Source organism: Mytilus trossulus, chromosome 1, assembly GCF_036588685.1.
Source record: "Mytilus trossulus isolate FHL-02 chromosome 1, PNRI_Mtr1.1.1.hap1, whole genome shotgun sequence".
In the NCBI taxonomy this organism is placed as follows: domain Eukaryota; kingdom Metazoa; phylum Mollusca; class Bivalvia; order Mytilida; family Mytilidae; genus Mytilus; species Mytilus trossulus.
Window position 1 is genome coordinate 51,363,222 of NC_086373.1, and position 19,130 is coordinate 51,382,351.

Below are 19,130 nucleotides of genomic sequence, written 5' to 3' on the forward strand. Positions count from 1 at the left end.
AGACGCGCGTTTCGTCTACATAAGACTCATCAGTGACGCTCATATCAAAATATTTATAAAGCCGTTATCAACATTACATTTCTCACTAGTGTTGAGTTCATCTTGAAAAGGATTGTCTTGAGAAAATACTAATTTAATGAGGAATCGGCATCGCAATCTGTAACATATACCTCAAAAACATCCTCCAACTCAGTAATTTTTTTAATTTTTAATTGAAAAATGAACTAGTACTAGTATTCAATTCAAGGATTTTATAGATTATGCTCATCAAAACGGATATTTAGCGCAATTATTTCCAAATGAGGCAACTCTTTTTTTGATAAATATCGCAGACGAAGAACTCCCCACAAGACCTTTAAAAAGATAAAATGAACTTAGTACAAAACATTGTATGTAACATCGATACGCCCATTTTCATACACAATATAAGTTACCTAAAAAAACGGATTAACACATAGGGAAAAAAATGGATTCCAAAATGGATGTTAAAAGTAAAGGTTAACAACACTCATACTTGAAACAGAATATTGCATTGAGAATTCAATTCATAATTCATTGGTGATAAATACATGTTAACATCAAGACAAAGTTCATCGTAATTCCTTTGTATTGAAGACGACAAAAGAGTCTTAGATTGAGTCATTTGATAAACAATAAGATTTTCGAAGGCGTCTGAAAAACTTAACAATCGTGTGTAAAAATGGGCGAAATTATAAAAATGGCTTCATTAAAGCAACAGTGTCAACAAGCAAAACATATTTTTACAGGTTGCATAGTATACCATTTGTGCATGACTATTTACATTCTTTCAAATCACAGACAAAAATTGAAAAACAAATATACACAAATGTAAAAACAGTATCTGACATTTGGCAAATAACATAATGTGGTAGAATGTATAATATTAAAAGATGCGACAATACATTACAAGTACAATAGTGTTTGATAATCTCGATTTTTAGAATTAAATACATTCTTTGGACATTGAGATTTTGGGATTTTAAGCCCAAACCAACAGAAATATAGTGATTGTTCGGCGAACAATCTATGCATGGTACGACGGACACAGTACATACTTTACTCCTGTCCTACAGCACGATTATGCGTTAATGTATTCTTAATTACAAAAGGGATTGTCCTTTAACATTTCTCTTTGAAAAAAACCAAGGAGCATACAGCCCTTTTTAAATAAACAACTTTTTTATTTATAATTTATAATAATCATTTGCCAAATTATTGCTATCCATTTTGAGACGGCAGTAAGTTTTGATTACACTTTCGTGAAAAAAATTATTTATATTTGTTGACTGTTTAAGACTGAAGTAGTCCTTATTACATTAAATAATTGATATGATAGGTGATATTTTGAAATTCTTGTAAATTGAAGGACAAAAGTGCGGTGTTTAAAATACATGTGCACAGTCTTAGCTCTTATTATCTATTATAAAACACTAATCTAACAAGTTGGTAGACTCTATTATACATGATTCTGAATATGACGATACAATCAATCTCAAAATGTGAAAAAAACAATCTCAAAATGTGAAAAGAAATAAAACAGAATAATAAATTTGTGATTAAGAATCAAAGTTCTTGTCCCCTTTTACGGACAATAGTAGTATGCTCTTTAGATCTTATTTATAACAGGATATTTAATGATATATTGAAGATAAGGAAAATGAAAGATGTAGTTTCGGGTTTATTATAATATGAAAAGTTATGGAAATTATTGGATATTAACAATAGGATATATAGAATAATTTGGATATTGTATGCCTCTTTTGGCGTTCCCGATGTCATTTTTCTTGCCCACCTATATACTGTCGTTAGTCATTGTAAGAGGCGTGTTATGATAAATAAAACTCTCGCCAGGTACCTTATGAATGTTATGATGTGTAATAACGATAACGTTTTGGTCATAAAGACATAAAATTTCTTTCCTGAGTAACTAAGTTCTGGTATTGACGACCTGTAATGGTAATGTATTGTAATGTCAACGCAAGTAGATGTTTCGAGTTATCTACCCTTATCCACCTGTATCCAACTTTCCGTCATAAGGAACGGAAGACAGCATCTTTTCTTAACGATCTCTTAAATATCTAGGTCAATGACAATTTAAGATTAATTTTGCAGACAGTTATTGTCAACAAATGGAATGCTTCATGAAGTTGTACGTTTGTTCATGATATCTAGATGTGAAAGAGTTACCAGAAAAACGCATAGAACTGACATTTTTTATATTTACCAATGCCCATGAAACCATTTTTCAAATGAGATAGTTTTAATGCAGCAGCTATTTGTCTAAACGCCACCTTCATAGCGTGAAAGGAGAAAAAAGAAAGTAGAGTGAAACAAGCAGTTACTTTTCAAATGTATAAAAGTTGAGTGCCACAAGGCATTGGATGACGTTTTATTGCACCCATCAATAAGACACTGCTTTACCATGAATCATTATCTGTGTTTTCAGGGAAAATGGTAGTGCAATTTGCATCCAATTAATGATCAGAAGTAAATAATGAATGATATTTTAGTAGTCATATGTATCAGTTTTAGTAACAGCAAAAAATTGAGTACTAACGAGTACTAACCAAGACCAAAAAAACCTACAAAAAACGTACAAATGACATCCAAGTTTCTGAATGAAAATTCATATATTCGACATTTTTTTAAGATAGTTACATATCTTTTGATAAAGCAAACGAATAAAAGAATAAAAAGAAATAACAACGAAATTAATAATACTAAGTAGCGAAAATCACAAAACATAAAAGACAGGTAAAATACTTGTAAATGGTAGAAGTTATGTATAACCGCGTGATGATGGGTGCAATAAAATTCTTCCCTCAGTGACTAAGAAATATTTACCCAATCCAACCATTGAATTGAAATTAAGGAAATGACATGTACATATATTGACGACAACAATGAATATTTACTTTGGAATGATTGAAATAATTACAACAGAAAAAGTGATTTCGACATGAATTGATGAAGTATATATATAAAAAAATCAATTTTTGCTTTTCATGTGCATACCACATGCCAAATTCTTGTTGATAAAGTATGACCCATTTCACCCGTAACTGTTTCACTTACAGGGTAAAAATCAGGAAATGGGTAAAATCCTTTAGTTTTATCATATATCCTTATTCAGCAGTTACAATACTATAAAATTTACATCCCGTGTTCACATTTCCATTAAATAATTTGAAATTTTTAATTGCATTTGCTTGTATTTAAATGAAAAACTATAATTTTACTTCCGTTAGATTTCTTTACGTTTTGTTTAAAAATTTCTGTCGTATTTCGTTGTAGTATTAAAACATTAAAACACAGACTTTGCTGAGACTGAACTATAGCTTCATCATTTAATTTTTTCTTTGTGATTTCTAAAATAGTGATATGTTTTTAAATGTGAACTTTATCGCATGTATTTAGGGTTCCATCATAATTGTCAACCATTAACCACAATGTACAAAACATACACTTTTTTCAGACCTCCTACCCTCCTTCAAAAAGTGTACATCAACCATTTCAGATTTCAAGACTAGAATCGATCATTCTTCATAAGAAAATATCTTGTCTTTTATAGTTTCGTTTAATATAGAAATTTGCATTGAAACAAGTCTGACTGTTTTCTTCTTCAAAATGTTCTTATGTTTTTCAAAAGCGTACGGTAAAAAAAAGTTTATTTTGTAACTCCCTCCCCCCAAGTGTACGTTTTGTACACTTTGGAAAATGGTTGACAATTATGGATGACTCCTTAAACTTTAAATGGTGTAAATTATTTAAAAAAAAACGAAGATTCTTTAATTTTATTCGTTAAATACATTAAGGACAAATCGATTGGATGATTTGAAGATTTTGTTCATTCTAAAACCTAGAAAATATAAAACCAGCTGTACAGGGTGTCTAAAGAATAAGGAAATTATTCTAACTATAAGACACTTGAAAAATTGCATAAACATATCAAGATAGAATGTGTGTACCAAAAATATAATTTATAATTATAAAGAAAACATAACAAAAATGTATAGTGAAACTCAGAATCATGACTGTTAAGTTTCCTTCTTTTTTTTTTTTTACATTAAATAACAATCTACTAGTCGTTTAATATTTTATAATTAAAAAAGTGAACCAATAAAAGAACTATTTCACAAAGTGAACAACTGAAATGCATAGTATGTATTGTACGATAAGTAAAAATAATTGTCAAAACAAATGTTGATAAACCTTCCTGTTCCAATACACACTACAGATAATATTTTCATTAAGAAATACAGCAGCACAAACTAATCATTAGCCTTTTCTAAAGACAGGACTCCAACCTTTTCACAAATATAAAAGATCAACCTTACTGTATTGAAAATTTTGTATTTCATGATGTGATTTTGCAGCAATGAAAAAAACAGCAATACTCAAACTGCGTACGTTAACAAAAGAGTTTGAAACATGAGTTTCATCTGTGGAGTCCATCAAACGAAGATATATATAAATCACGCCTAATTCAGATTTCCTTATATCCACTGAATTTTAAATGTTACAAATCTTGAAAACATATTTTTTAATTTCATTTCATGGAATTAATAAGTAAAATGTTAGATATAGAATGCAAAGAAAAAAAGACGAATATGAAGAGGAAGGAGTCCAGTCCGAAGCAATATGACCAGCAATAATGTCAAATTTATTTCACATGTAGTACATAAATCGATTGAGCAAAATGGAAGCCAATTGTGATATTCAAATACATTGATTTTACTAAACTCATACTATTAATATACATATGTTTAAGAAATTGATTTAACATCTCTTTTATTCATCTGTTTGTCGAAAATTATGTACTTTCGAAAAATATTTTTAATGATGACTAAGAAAGCAAATTAATAGTGCCATCTAGAAAACAATCAATGTTTGCTACCAAGATGAAATATAAATGTCAAACATGCGCTCGGTGCATATAAACAAATGTTTAAAATCTACAGCGCTTTAGTGTTTGAAAGACCTACAGGCGGCAGCAAATGAAGTTTGACTTTATTGAAAAGTGCAAAGTCATCTTAAATAAAGAATGTCTGAAGTGTATTTGAGCAACATCATACATTATCAAGACTTGTGATAAGAGTTACTCTCACATATATCGTTTATAGAGCCTCTATCATATGTTACACCATCATCGGACCTGGCTTTATTACTATTTGTCCTTGTCATTTCGAAATCATTTTCTTCTCTCTGAGAAGGTAAATTTGACATAGAATTCGATTCTGCAATGAAACCCATGGGTGAATATTTATGCTGTTTTTTCTTGTAAGAAATTTTTCTGAGGACTGAAGTTCCATTCATATACGTTTCTAAAACAAGAGACCCATTTGACGGTTTTCTATCTTCAATAGTATGATCACAACCTCCTTCTGCGTAACTTGGAAGCGACAGTGTGTCTTGTGATCCAGAATTTTGACTTCCGTCTGAATCCGAGCCACGTGACCGGACATGAGTATAAAACAAGGTGAAATTGTTTGAGATGACAGGAATAGTTAAAGCTATCATCAAAACACCAGACACAGCACAACATGCACCAACTACATAACCATATACCGTAACCGGATATACATCGCCATATCCGACCGTCGTCATGGTAATCAGTGCCCACCAAAATCCCATGGGAATCGTAGTGAATTTTTCCCCAGGTGTCGTTAAATCCTGTAGCTCTGCATAGTAAATGATCGATGCGAAAACTAGCATTCCAATTAGTAAGAAAATGGCAAGCATGAATAATTCCTGTACGCTAGCTTTCAAAGCATATATTAATATTTTTAGTGCTTGATAATGCTTTACAAGATGAAAAATCCTGAACATTCTGGCAATTCGTAGTATGAACATGATCTGAATGATAAATTGCTCATTCATATAGCACGAACGCATTTCAGATGTGCTGAAAATCAGTTGCATATACAACGGAACAAGTGCTAGTAAGTCAATTATGTTCATCATTGAACGAACAAAACCTAATTTATTCGGAGCAAATATAAATCGTACTATCAACTCTATTGTGAAGAAAACAGTACATATCAAATCTAGTTTTTCTAATGCTGGATGTTGCGTCATAATTTGAACAAGTTGTTTTTTCTCCCCATTGCAATCGATGGTTTGGTTAGTTTTCGTGTAGTTTCTTGTTGGTTGTAGTTGTGGCAAAGTCTCTAAGGTAAACCCTAAGATCGAGGTCACTACAAAGAGTAATGATATAACTCCATATATCTGAAAGATCAAAATAAAATAGCTTTACTGAACAGCATACAAATTAGAAGTAAAGATAGTTCATTGATTTTGAAATCTCGTGAGGAAAGAAGAAGATGAATCAAAATAAATGTTTGAATTTTATTATTCCGAAGACCTATTAAATATACTAAAACACACCCGAGAAATCGCGGGCATTCAGAGCGTATTTGAAAGGATGTGAAGTGTTGTAGGAAGAATTTTGTAAAAAATTTAATGACTTGAGAATTTCAGGAAAAGTATCAAAAGTCTTTTTTAACCCTCCTCCTTTATTTCCAAAATTCCCATTTTTGTTTTCTATTAATTTCATTATGAACATACATTTAGTGTACATGTATTATGAACATTCCAGTCAGGAGCCTGTAATTCAGTGGTTCAGTGATATTTGTTTTTCGTTCATTTTTTGTACATAAATAAGGCTGTTAGTTTTCTCATTTGAATTGTTTTACATTTTCATTTCGGGGCCTTTTGTATCATACTATGCAGATCGGCATTTGCTTATTGTTGAAGGCCGTAAGGTGACCTTTAATTATTAATTTCGGTGTCATTTTGGTCTATTGTGGAGAGCTGTCTCATTGGCATTCATACCACATCTTTTTTTTGGTAAAACATTTAGTGACTTGAGAATTTCAGAAAAGGTATCAAAAGTAATAGGTAATTTGGGACAGGATAATTGTTTTTCTAGACCGGTTCCTCCTTTTTCCACCAAAAAATTACTTTTTTCCTTTTTTTTTTATTTGTTTTCTATTAATTTTAATGACAAATGAATAATTTTAGCGCTTATCTGAATATTATGAAAATTCATGAAAGGGGGGTCGGGGCAGAGGCGGATTATTTAGGGGGCCCGGCCCCCCCTTTTTCTGGAAAATTATTGGTTGCTTATATAGGGAATCACTGAGGCATGACCGGAGCGGGCCCCTTTTAAGCAGTCAACGGGCCCCTGCGTATGAAAATTTCTGGATCCGCCACTGCGGAGGGGCCCTGATCCCAATATCCCGGGCTTAAAAACATGAAATCCCGAGGTTCTGAATTTATTATACAAATTAAATATCTCCACATCCCGAAATTCGAAAAAAGAAATCCCGGATCCCGAAATGGTCAATCCTGAAATTTCGATCATAAAAACACCCGTTCCAGACGTCTCGAAAGTGTATTTTTTTACAGTCATTTCTCAGTTTAATAATTGATCCACAGCGGTCATTGATATATTATTCAGACCCTCTCTATTAAATAAACCCTGTGAATGCCGTGGATAGTAAACTTGAAAATGATATCAGACAGAAAATACACTTTATTCGTAGTATATATATTTGTTTCAAAGTAAAAAGAAAAACGCAAACCGGAGGTCTAATCTGACTTAAATTTCGTCCAATGACGGACATAAGACAGAAAATACACTGTATCGTAGTATTTAAAATAATGTATGTTCAAAGTATACAGAAAAACGCAAACCGGAAGTATAATCTGACTTAAAATTTAGCCCAATGAAGGAAACATATCCGGCCGTCTTTTTTTCTCGTTTTTCACCCAAAATAACTCAATCTGAATAATCATATGAATGGATGGCAAATGCGATTATGAACTGTACCCATAGGACACAGAATCATGATGATTAATTTATTGTGGAAAGAAGAGAAGCGACACCCAAAATGAGGTCTTCTCGTTTAATAGTATAGATATGTCTTATTAGGAGAACGACCATCATACAACGTATCGGCAAAGATTAATGCAGGCGTTGTCTTGAACACTTAAATGCCGAGTAGAGACGGGTTGACTCGGTCATATACCCACACAACCAATCGATTCCAATCGAGTTTTTATATCGTTTTTGCATCTTTTAGGATTTATAGCACGTTAATTCAATTCAATTCAATTCAATATTTTATTGGAAAGAGCACAATAGAGGCGTGATCCAAATACAGACAATTATAATATTAAAACAACACATAAATGTAATGAAGATTCATGTAACAAGTGAAGTCATGAGCCAATTCTATGTATACATATACATTATAAACTGATATTGATACCATAGACTTATATTTCAGTATTATTGTAGATTTTCATATATTTACTTAAAACACACAATATAAGATATATATATATATATATATATATATGTATATGTACAAACTACTGTAAAGATTATTATCTGATGAAACGGTATGGTGGTCTCTCAAATCAAGAGGTTCTTTAATATACATACAAATAGATTTTAATTCCTTTTCAGTCATAGGATTTAACATTTTGGTAAAATTTACATCCAAATTATTTGAATTAATATCATTAATTTTATTTTTAGATCTAATTTTGTTATATTGCGGACATTCAATCAAGAAATGAATTTCTGTGCAAAATTTACAAATCTCTCATTAGATGGTATTTTTGGTCTTGCATACCTCCCAGTTTCTATTGCTAATGAGTGTGCACTTATTCTTAATTTAGTGAGTTTTTTTCTACGGTATTTAGGAATATTAAAATTTAAATATTCTTGTTGTTTAAATTTAGTATAAATTTTACTAAAAAATAAAAGTTTACCACAGTTTCCATCTTTTATCTTAGAAAGTTCAAAAATATTTTTTTTTGTGTAGAAATCTTCTAGTTTCTGTTTGAAATTACTATTACAATGCTTGTTAAAGGGTATTCCAATATATTTCATTAATTCAGATAGTTTAAAAGACCATGAATTTTCTCTATTTGTGAGAGTTTTGTCCACTTCAAAAGCAGCCTTGAGAATTTCATGCGGACGACCAGACCGTTCACCAATATCACTGAGACGCTCATAATATTTAAACATAAGTTGATAACATTTAATGCTAATGGGTAAAGTGCCCAATTCACACCGCACTGCTAGATTGGAAGACTTTCCATGAACCCCAAGTATGTTTTTAAATATGGAGTTTTGTGTTTTTTCTAATTTACTTTTGTCTAATGCTTCAAAATTTGGTTTGAATTCTAATATCCATACTTCTGATCCATAAGTTAAAATAGGAGTTATCATCGAATTAAAAAGCTGGAGCCAAGTCTTAACAAACAAATTTTCACTATATGGTAGTTTTGACTTCAATGCAAAATATGCTTTTTTAGCTTTATCTGAGAGGCTTGACACTGCCTGTATAAATTTTCCAGAGCTATGAAAATCAACTCCTAAGTATTTATAACAATCAACAATTTCAATTGCATTAGAACTGTAATAAAAGTAAAAGTTTTCTTTATTTACCTTAATTTAAGAGAAAATTATAATTTTTGATTTCTTAAGGTTCACGGCCAGTTTCCATTCAGTACTATATTTTTGTAAAGAATCAAGAGAGTTAATAGATATGAGTTAATGTTTGTACAACTCAATATGGAATTAAGAATGGAAATGGGGAATATGTCAAAGAGACCATGGACATAGAGATGTTAGGTATGTTAAACAGGAGTTTGTAGGCTTTTAGCCTTAAAAGAGCTTAGTGAATTTATTCCTCAATGGAGAGATATGCCAACAACTTTTTTTTGGCCCTGCAAATTGAAAAAAAATAATCTTCTAGTCTTTCTAAATGATTTTGTTTAGATAAATGAATAGTTAGATAAGGAATAGACACGTTTTTTGTATTTTCTGATATATGATTTTGATTGATATGAATGTTGAAACCATATAAGTTTATGTTTGTACGACATAGTATTAAATTGATAATTAAAATGGAGAATTTGTCAGGGAGACAATGGACATAGAGATGTAATGTATGTAAAGCAGGACGTCTAGGATTTGAGCTTTAAAAGAGCTTGGTAGTATACCTCTCATTGAAGAGATATGTCAACAACCGTTATTTGGAGCTGCAAGATGAAAAAATAAATAAAATCATCTAGCCTTTCTATATGAATTTCTTTTGATAATTAAATAGTTTGATAAAAAATTGACACGTTTTATGTATTTTTATGAATATGTTTTTGCTTGATATGGATGTAAACATTGATTCTTTGCAATCGGCACATTTTTGTGTGTGTGTATGTGTTAATGAAATTACTGTGCGTCTTTTCAAACATTATTCTTTTCGCGAATTACCAAACACCCAGCTATCTGTGCTTACTATTCTGATAAAGACATACTTCTTAAGGAAACGAAAAATACTCAATTTAGAACGTGTTAATAGCAAATGGTGTTAAGTCATATGTTTTTCACGGCTCTCAGAATCAGAATCCAATCTTCCATTTCTTTCATACGAAAGGCGAAAAAAAACCAGTTTACATCCTTTAAGAAAAAGAATATGACCTACGGTCGAACAGATGAAATGAGACTAAATTGAACATTGTTAACATACCATTGCCTTTCTTGACGTCCTTGGATGTTCTAAAATTAACCAGACTTTCATTTGAAATCTTCTCCATCCTTCGTAATCATCCAGATTTATATATATTTGCTCTTTCTTTAAGCTCTTGTTAAAAGAGTCCAGGATTCGTTTGTTTTCTATGTATGATCTGTAATGCCGCCAGCAGCATGATTTGATATGCAGTTCACTTATTTGCCAGAAATCTAACTCCCTTTTTACCACTGCTCCACATACTTCGAGCGGAACATGTAGCTCACCTGAAAAAAGGATTATAAATGAAAGTTTATGTTAAAATATTGCGTATGGGGGAAATATAGAAACGCATTCTCTACATTCAATATATTTTGTATATTCACTACCCGATTTTCAGGTAACAACAACTATATGTTTTGCATTTGACCATAACAACCCAATTCATTTACAGGCTCCAAGAACCTTCTTAAATGTGAGTATAATTTAAATGATTGCGGTAAAGTTCCGATCTGTTCACCCGAATCACATCTCACGAGAATAATAAACATGATAAATGCAACCCACATATTCTCGAGGGTAATCAGGTCTTATTTCACACTACAAACTATATCAATAGTGTGAACTAGACTCGTACTACTGGTACTTCTAGCTCTCGTGGATTGTCAGAAAAAAAAGTATTGATACCAGGTACTACATTTAAAAAAAAAATTTATGAGTGGCCTTGTCCATCATTTTAACAAATCAACAATGCCAAACTCTGGAATTCTTATTTTTTCCTTAGCAATATTAAAATTAAAAATATAGCAATGTTACGATTGAAATCATTGTTTATAAAGATTTGTATAATTTTAATAAAGAATAACAAGTTTATAACATTAAGATCTTCAAATTAAAAATAAAATGAACCAGTTGTAATGAAACATGCATAACAACAAGACAGTTTGAAAAATGGACCTTAAAAAATTTCAGAAGCAATTTCCATGCATGTTGACATGTGAAAATTTTGAAAATAAAATTACAGCATAGAAAAATTAACAAAGGGTATATAATATAGAAAAAAACGTTGCAAGAAGAAAATATCGTTTAAACTCTTTATAAACAATGACTTTGTTCGTTTGAACTTAAATGTTTACCAAATAAGGTAAGATTCGAAATATTAACATGACTGAAACTAATGATAATGAATAGTTTGATTTCGTTAAGTAACACAATGTGATTTTCTAAGGGGAAGGATTCATAAAAGGTCTAATATCATTCACTAATGGAACGGTGATATTGTGCGAAGGTATTAGTAACTTAATTCTAAATGTGAATACACAGATGTCTATCCCATCTTCCAGTAAACCAACTTTACTTATCTTTCAGGTTCATATTCAATATTAAACTGAAATCGATTTAAAATCTAAAAAGAGTGAAGAAATTACACATTTAAACTGTGAGATATAATTTCTGATAGTGTGGCACTGTGAAAATAACAAGTATAGAAGCAGAGCATGCTCAGAAGAACATAAACTTACCGTTCTCTTTCGATCTTTCTTCTGTTTGAAAGATCCAAACAATTATTAAAAAGAATTAATAAGCATTAAATGGACCATTCACTTGTGAAGAAGAGCATATAGGATAAAATACTTATACTGTCGATAAACTAGTCTCATGGTATTGATGATATTCAAATAATGCCTTTTTCACGACCTCCTGTCACAGACTGTGCATCAAGATCATTTTATAATTTACTAACTTAAGATAGCATAATGCAGAACCAAAGATCATACGAGGACAATTAAATTGACATTATTCTGTTTGTTCATGTATACAGTTACAAAACATGTCATAAATAAAAGACTGCTTATTAATATTGCTCTTTTTCTTGGATATCATTCATTTGGTTTACAAAGATACAATACACATATAAGGAATTAGTACAAATTGTGGCACGCTCTAATCGCAAATTTAACCTGAATTGATTTTCACATCAGAACTTTTTCAATAAGTTCTTTCAATTTTTTCTTTTATCATCAGTATCACAATTGAATGTGAGTTCTTTGAGGTTCAACCAATATGTCATGCAATGGCTAACCTTCAAGAAGACGATCAAAAGAAGCATCAACACTGCAAACTTATCAATTTTTGGAAATTTTGATTATTATTCCGAAAATAATTCAAATAGTATGAGATGGACATTAAACCAAAATCCTTTTGAAGATATAATTAGGTATTTTAGTTGTTCTATTTGAGTACCATCGACGAGTCTTCTGTAGATGAAACGCATATCTGATGAATTCAAATATCTGCAACTTTTATGTTGTCATTTTGACCGTTTGATATCATACTTAATAGCACACATCTTCCCTTCGTATATTTCTTGTCTACATTTATTACCAACAAGAAAATCAAAGATTTGTGTTAATAAAGATTGTATCATCAATAATTTATAGTATTTTATACGAGACGTTTTGCCATTATAGAAAAACTATGTGGCAGAGACATCAAGGTTCTTCTTTGTTGCATTTGAAGATTTTTAATTGTTTTTACAGTTTTAAAATATGCATGCGATTTGAAATTAGATATATACTTCTATCAATAAGATGAATTTAAGTGCAATAATGTCTTGATTTTAAGAAGATTGACAGACAAGTTTTTTTTCGCAAACAAATAAATGGTAGCACAACATAAACAAGTGACATTAAAAATGTTGACACACAAATCGCTGTTATGACTTCAAATAGTTTTCTATTTGAATCTTGTTAGGAGATGTCACAAAGTAAAAATTTTCCATTAAAAACAATGAAATGATATATATCATTGCTGTGCATATAAAATTTCTGCTTAAGTGCCAGTCTGCCTAAGAATCAGGCAGTGGTGAAAACATGACTAAAAAACCCCACCCAATTTGACATTGATTTCAGTTCATAAAATGTAGTTATGCACAAAAATAACATTCATTTCTGTTTTCTGTTCTGGTAATAGAAGATACAATTTGGTTGAAATGCACTAGAAATTAACGAATAAGGGGAGATAACTCTGTAATTTGCTATCATTCTTACCAATTTTCTAACCAAGTTATTTGATATTACCAAACACACACACACACGAAGGACCAATTATTTTTAACTCAGGATGATGATTAGTATTAAATAGCATGATTAGCTCGGTGGTTTTTTTTCTGATCATGTTTTGATTTTTACCTAAATTGCCTGATTCTTAAAAAGACTGACACTTAAGTATAAAATACAATATGATATTTCTAATTCATATGTTTTCCTCGTATTATTGCACTTTAAAACTTTTAAAACTTGTTGACGACAGTGTCAAATAAGGGATATGAAACCTAAATGTTGTTGCTACTTTAAGTTGACAAGTGTCAAAACGGTTGCCAATGATTAGGTACATAAACTATATTAATGACAATGTTAAGTTTATGAATTATGAAATCAGACTGTTTTGGTTAGTCTTCCGCTGTAGGCTGTAAAGTGCTCGGGATGAAGATGAATCCAAAAGGTTTAGCGGTCTGAACTTGATATTAATTATATACAGATATATCATGTTATGGAGGGGTATTTGCAAAAAATACTAGTCGAGGGACTTAAATTTCTCGAGCCGCTAGGCAAGGTAAATTTTGTCACAAGACTTGTATTTTTTTGCAAATACCCCTCCATAACATGAATTATCTGTTTAATTACATCGAATAAATTTTAATTTAAACTCTCTGTACCAGCAAAAGGAAATATTTATTTGAGGACAAGTACTACCATAAAATATACCGCGGGAACTATACATGAACTTATACGCGTTCGCGCTGTCTTTATGTAACGTCATTTCCGAAAAAATTGGCGGGAAGATGATCGCGAGGGTAAAAAAGGAATATCCAAAATGGCAAATACCATGGTATTTGGGGCATATTCACCGACAGTGGTGAAAAACAGTCAGATTCTTTTGAAATGAGGAAAATTTTTAGAATATGCGAAAAATACACTGACTATCAGCCAATAAAAAGCTGGCATTCTTATATAAGGTGTAATTATTTTAGAAATACATCAGTTATGGGATGAGTAATGAGTTATATGATATTCAATTGTAAAAATGATAAAAAGAAAACAACAAGTTTCATTTAACCGCATTACTAATAAAATTGGGAATTGAAATGGGGACTGTGTCTAAACAGCCCAAATATATGTATCAATACTATTTTCAATGAACTCATAAACAAAAACAGGCTTATACAATTGTCCGCCAGACAAAAGTTTTCTACAAAAGACTCACTAGTGATAAAGCCGCAAACAACGTTAAATACGGAAAAGCACGAAACTATATATACATGTATTCTTAAAGGGGATTAGCTGCCAAATTTATGTTCACCGATTTGATTCAAATTCTCATATTTCATTTATAACAATATAAAACATTTTTCCAAACTATCAAAAGTATAAAATAAACAATTAAAAGGACACGGTCTCAATAAGATGTAGCTTCGTTTCGTGAGAATTTTAGCCAAGACACCATATAATTAACTATCAAGTTAACCTTCTATGACCATATAAGCAATGTAAACATAAACATAGATATGAATAGATTAAGCAACTCGTGCAATTGTATTTTTATAGGTACGTTTAATTTAGTATTGTAGATTAAAAATTTATGTTTATCGTCGTTTTTACCTTTAAAAGAATGATTTTGTGTGGATCGAATCAGTTAATCAAATTATTTACCTAGTTTTAACTTTCAATGTTGACATTCTTTTCCTTTAAATACCCGTAAACGGGAAATGCATACGTTATTCTATCGCTTTCTACGGGTTAAATTGGAGTTCACATGAATACGGATTTAATGAGGTATAATTATTCACTTGCAAGTTAATGAAAGTGAAATAGTGAAATAATAATTTGCTTTTATCAGCTAAAATGGTTCAATTTTGTGAAATTAAGCTAATAAACGGAATTATTCACTTGCAAGTGAATAAGTCATAATCAGTGTTTATTAGCTTAATTTCACAAAATTGAACCATTTTAGCTGATAAAAGCAAATTATTATTTCACTATTTCACTTTCATTAACGATTAAACAAAAACAAAATCATACTTTTAATTTTCTATATATCTCGTAGCTAGTGCCCCGTAAAAATATTTTATCATTGTAGAAATTTATCTTGCCTTTTGACTTTATTGAATCAAGCGACAATGGTTTTGATTTTGTAGACGAATCGCGCGTCTGGCATTACCAATTTTAATCCTGGTATATATGATGAGTTTAGTAAAGCTATTTAACCGAGACAATTGTCAAAGTGTTTTGTCTTAAATATTCATGGTTTCACATAACTATATCCTTATCGAAAGGGAAGGGACTTATTGACCTGCTGTTCTGATCAAATATACGATGTATAAACAGAACAACTAATGTTTAATATGAGTTATCTAAGAACAATAACTACGTTCTAAATATTGTATACATTTATAGCATCTTATCTTCTTCTTTACCAAAGATTATCCTCTATCGTTTATGCAAATGCAAAGTATCAGACGGAAACAAATTACGTTATCTAGGTCACAAAAACAAGAACAATGAAATAGAGCAGAGGTACTACATTCCATATCGGTGATTCGCCTTATAACATATACTTTGTTTAATCTTATACCGTTCCCTGTGTCTGTCTTTAGAGTTTTTTGTTATCATATATGGAAGTATGTCTGACAAGTTATATATCAAAGTAAGCTGTATTTTAAAAATGAAAGTACACATCGCAATTAATGATAACTTATGTTCATATTGTACTTTCTTATCAAATTATTAAAGCCCCGTATGACTCATTAACATCAGTAAAAGTACGACATCATGAATACCCTTCTAGAAATTTTTGTTTCGCAATGCATGATCAGTATTTAAAGTGAATAAAGTTTAGGAAGGATTGTGTTTTTTCTAAATTTGACTTCATCAAAAGCAAAACTTACACCAGCTTTTCTGTCAGGAAAAACTTTGATGAAACCAAAAAGCTATCTAAGGACACAAATTAAATGGTTCACTTTTCAAAACAAAAAAAATAATATTCTAACATTTGAAATTAAAAACCAGTGGTTAAGCGGGATAAAACAAACAAAAAACTCTCATATATTTTACATAAGTGACGAAATCAATTTGTTCACGATAATTGACCCTTAAAAACTTTGTGTTTTTTTCTTATTTTCAATACTTATTAAACGAATGCCGTTAGAAAATAGTAATATTCATTTTTTTCAAATGTGAATATCTGCTGTTTATTGCTTCCTCTTTTTGAATTTACCTATATATAAGGTGTAAAGGACTTGTCGTACACTAATTTTAAGAATATAATGTTGTTTTCGAATCGGTGACACTGAATGTGGTTGAGCTTTTGATTTTGCAATTTGTTAAGAGACTTTCCGTTTTAAATTTCCCTTGCAGTTCTATGTTTTTGTTGCTATGTTTTCCACAAAGCATGATATACATTTTCTAATTCAAATTCAATCATGTTTTTGAGAAGTTGGTATACTCATTTTTGCCTTGAAATTTAACACGAAAACATTGCTTTTGTTGGAATACGAGATTTAAAAGGCTAGCCAATGCTTAGCGAAAATATATCAAATGTTTATTAAACAAACCAAAAGAAAAGTACCACACAACAAACAAACTCCTGTAATTTAGAAGGATAGATTGGCAGTGCTCCGATTTTAGCATTCTGCATGTGGTCTTTTGCAAATGAATATACCACTTTATTTTGTAATAATGCGATCATGAATACTTAAAGCCATATATTTCAAAGACAGAAATGATAAATATGTAAGTGCAGTACGAGGATTTCAAGCTCAGAGTGTAAATTTCTTTGTCTTTATACCTTGATAACCTCGGATTTTTAAAGTTGTTTTATAAGTTGATATCATCTGAACGGATGCATAATCATCATGTTTAAACGATGAATAAATATTTTATTTGTGGTTGTTCGACACTAATATCCAAGTAATGGATTGCTGCACTCCGTGGGATTTTTAAATCAGAGCAAGCGATTTTGCATGCTATTCATTACTATCATTTACTGCACATATTTCATGTTATCCATTTAAAAATATGCATTGCGGATGATATGCAAATTAATTGTTCTACAAACAAGATTTTACATAGGAAATACTAATGCTTAAACGAAAAACATCAGTTTTAAATTTACGGTTATTTTTCTTCGTATAGAAATTAATGATCTCATAAATTCTTTCTGCAAGTTGCATAATTTCTTGGAGTAAGTCTGTCAGAAAATCAATACTCAGAAAAAGTATAATGGTTTCCATATTCATATCCTGTATATCAAAAATCATAAATGTTTCTAAACATCACTTTAATTTTGTAAATTTTGCTAGCCGTATCTTACATCCTCTTGACACTGTCAAATCTGGAGAAAATATATATCCGCGTTAGATTGGTGTACTCGACCAAACATTAAATATTTATCAATATTTTCACACCGCAGGTCTAGATTGTTATAAATGCAAACAGAACCGCATTTTCGATAGAGCGAACGTGTTATATTGCCTGGATATGGCTGAAATAACACAGTCTCCGTTTTATTTCAGTTGTTGAAAGTATCGAATATCGTAAAGAATCCATTATCAGGAAACTAGGTGACAATGGATACAGTTTCAACAATCGTATGATGTTTAGTGGGTTTTTTTTACATTGCTTGAATTTTCCGTATTGAAAAAAGAGTTTCCTTAATGGTTTTTATATTAAACAATATTTTTTATTTGTTAGATGGTAGATGAAACAGTTTAAATCTGTATTTTCAAGTCCACAAACTTTTTAAATTCAAAATTTTTATGTTATTCTATTATGTTAAAGCTGTCATAATATTCTTAATACATCTATGATGGAAAGCTTGAAGCGTTTATAACAGTAATTCACTTAAATCTCGATATATTTTAACAAGGAAATAAAAAATAGTGTCGAGTGTATATAGAAGAATATTTCTTTCATTTTAATCATAAAGTTCTTCTCGTGTTTTGCTTTATGTAATTCTTTCTTGGGTTTCCATTTCGACTTAAAGCGTTCCTAATAAACGTATATCTAGAAATGCGTTTCGAACGCATTTTATTTATCAAGTGTTATTTTCATATTTTGTTTCCTTGTATGTCAATTTTACAAGTATTGCACAGTAATGTCTATCATAATAGATTTTAAAAAAAATCAATTCTTTATCGATACTGTATTGAAGATAGTATAGCTTATTACTGTTTGCCCCGGTGAGACATTCGTCTCCGGACTGCAATAATACCAAGCCATAAAACAAAATGAAGCAAATCCATTGTTTACAGATATAGAGATATACAATATAAGATTAACTTCCAGTAGGTTTCTTGATTTCATTTATTTAAGCTCAATGGTCTGCAAAATTAAATGAATTTATTTATAAAAATTGAGAACATTACTATGTTGTGTCATGTGTACTATTGTTTTTCTGTTTTTCTGTTTGTCTTTTTCATTTTTAGCCATGGCGTTGTCAGTTTGTTTTAGATTTATGAGTTTGACTGTCCCTTTGGTATCTTTCGTCCCTCTTTTACTGGATTCTATAAGAAAAAAGCATTATGAA

The 19,130-nt window shown here is 30.6% G+C and overlaps 1 protein-coding gene across 1 annotated transcript in view; it reads right to left on the reverse strand.

Annotated features, from left to right (window-relative positions):
- Window positions 1–2,732: 2,732 nt before the first annotated feature.
- The window catches only part of LOC134726975 (potassium voltage-gated channel subfamily C member 2-like), a 49,895-nt gene continuing 33,497 nt past the window's right edge, over window positions 2,733–19,130 (reverse strand). Inside the window, exons 2-3 of the mRNA XM_063591374.1 lie at window positions 10,569–10,834; window positions 2,733–6,249 (exon numbers count right to left, since the gene is read on the reverse strand). Of these exons, the coding sequence (XP_063447444.1) occupies window positions 5,101–6,249; window positions 10,569–10,834 (1,415 nt within the window). The 3' untranslated portion in view covers window positions 2,733–5,100. The remainder of the gene's footprint in view (window positions 6,250–10,568; window positions 10,835–19,130) is intronic.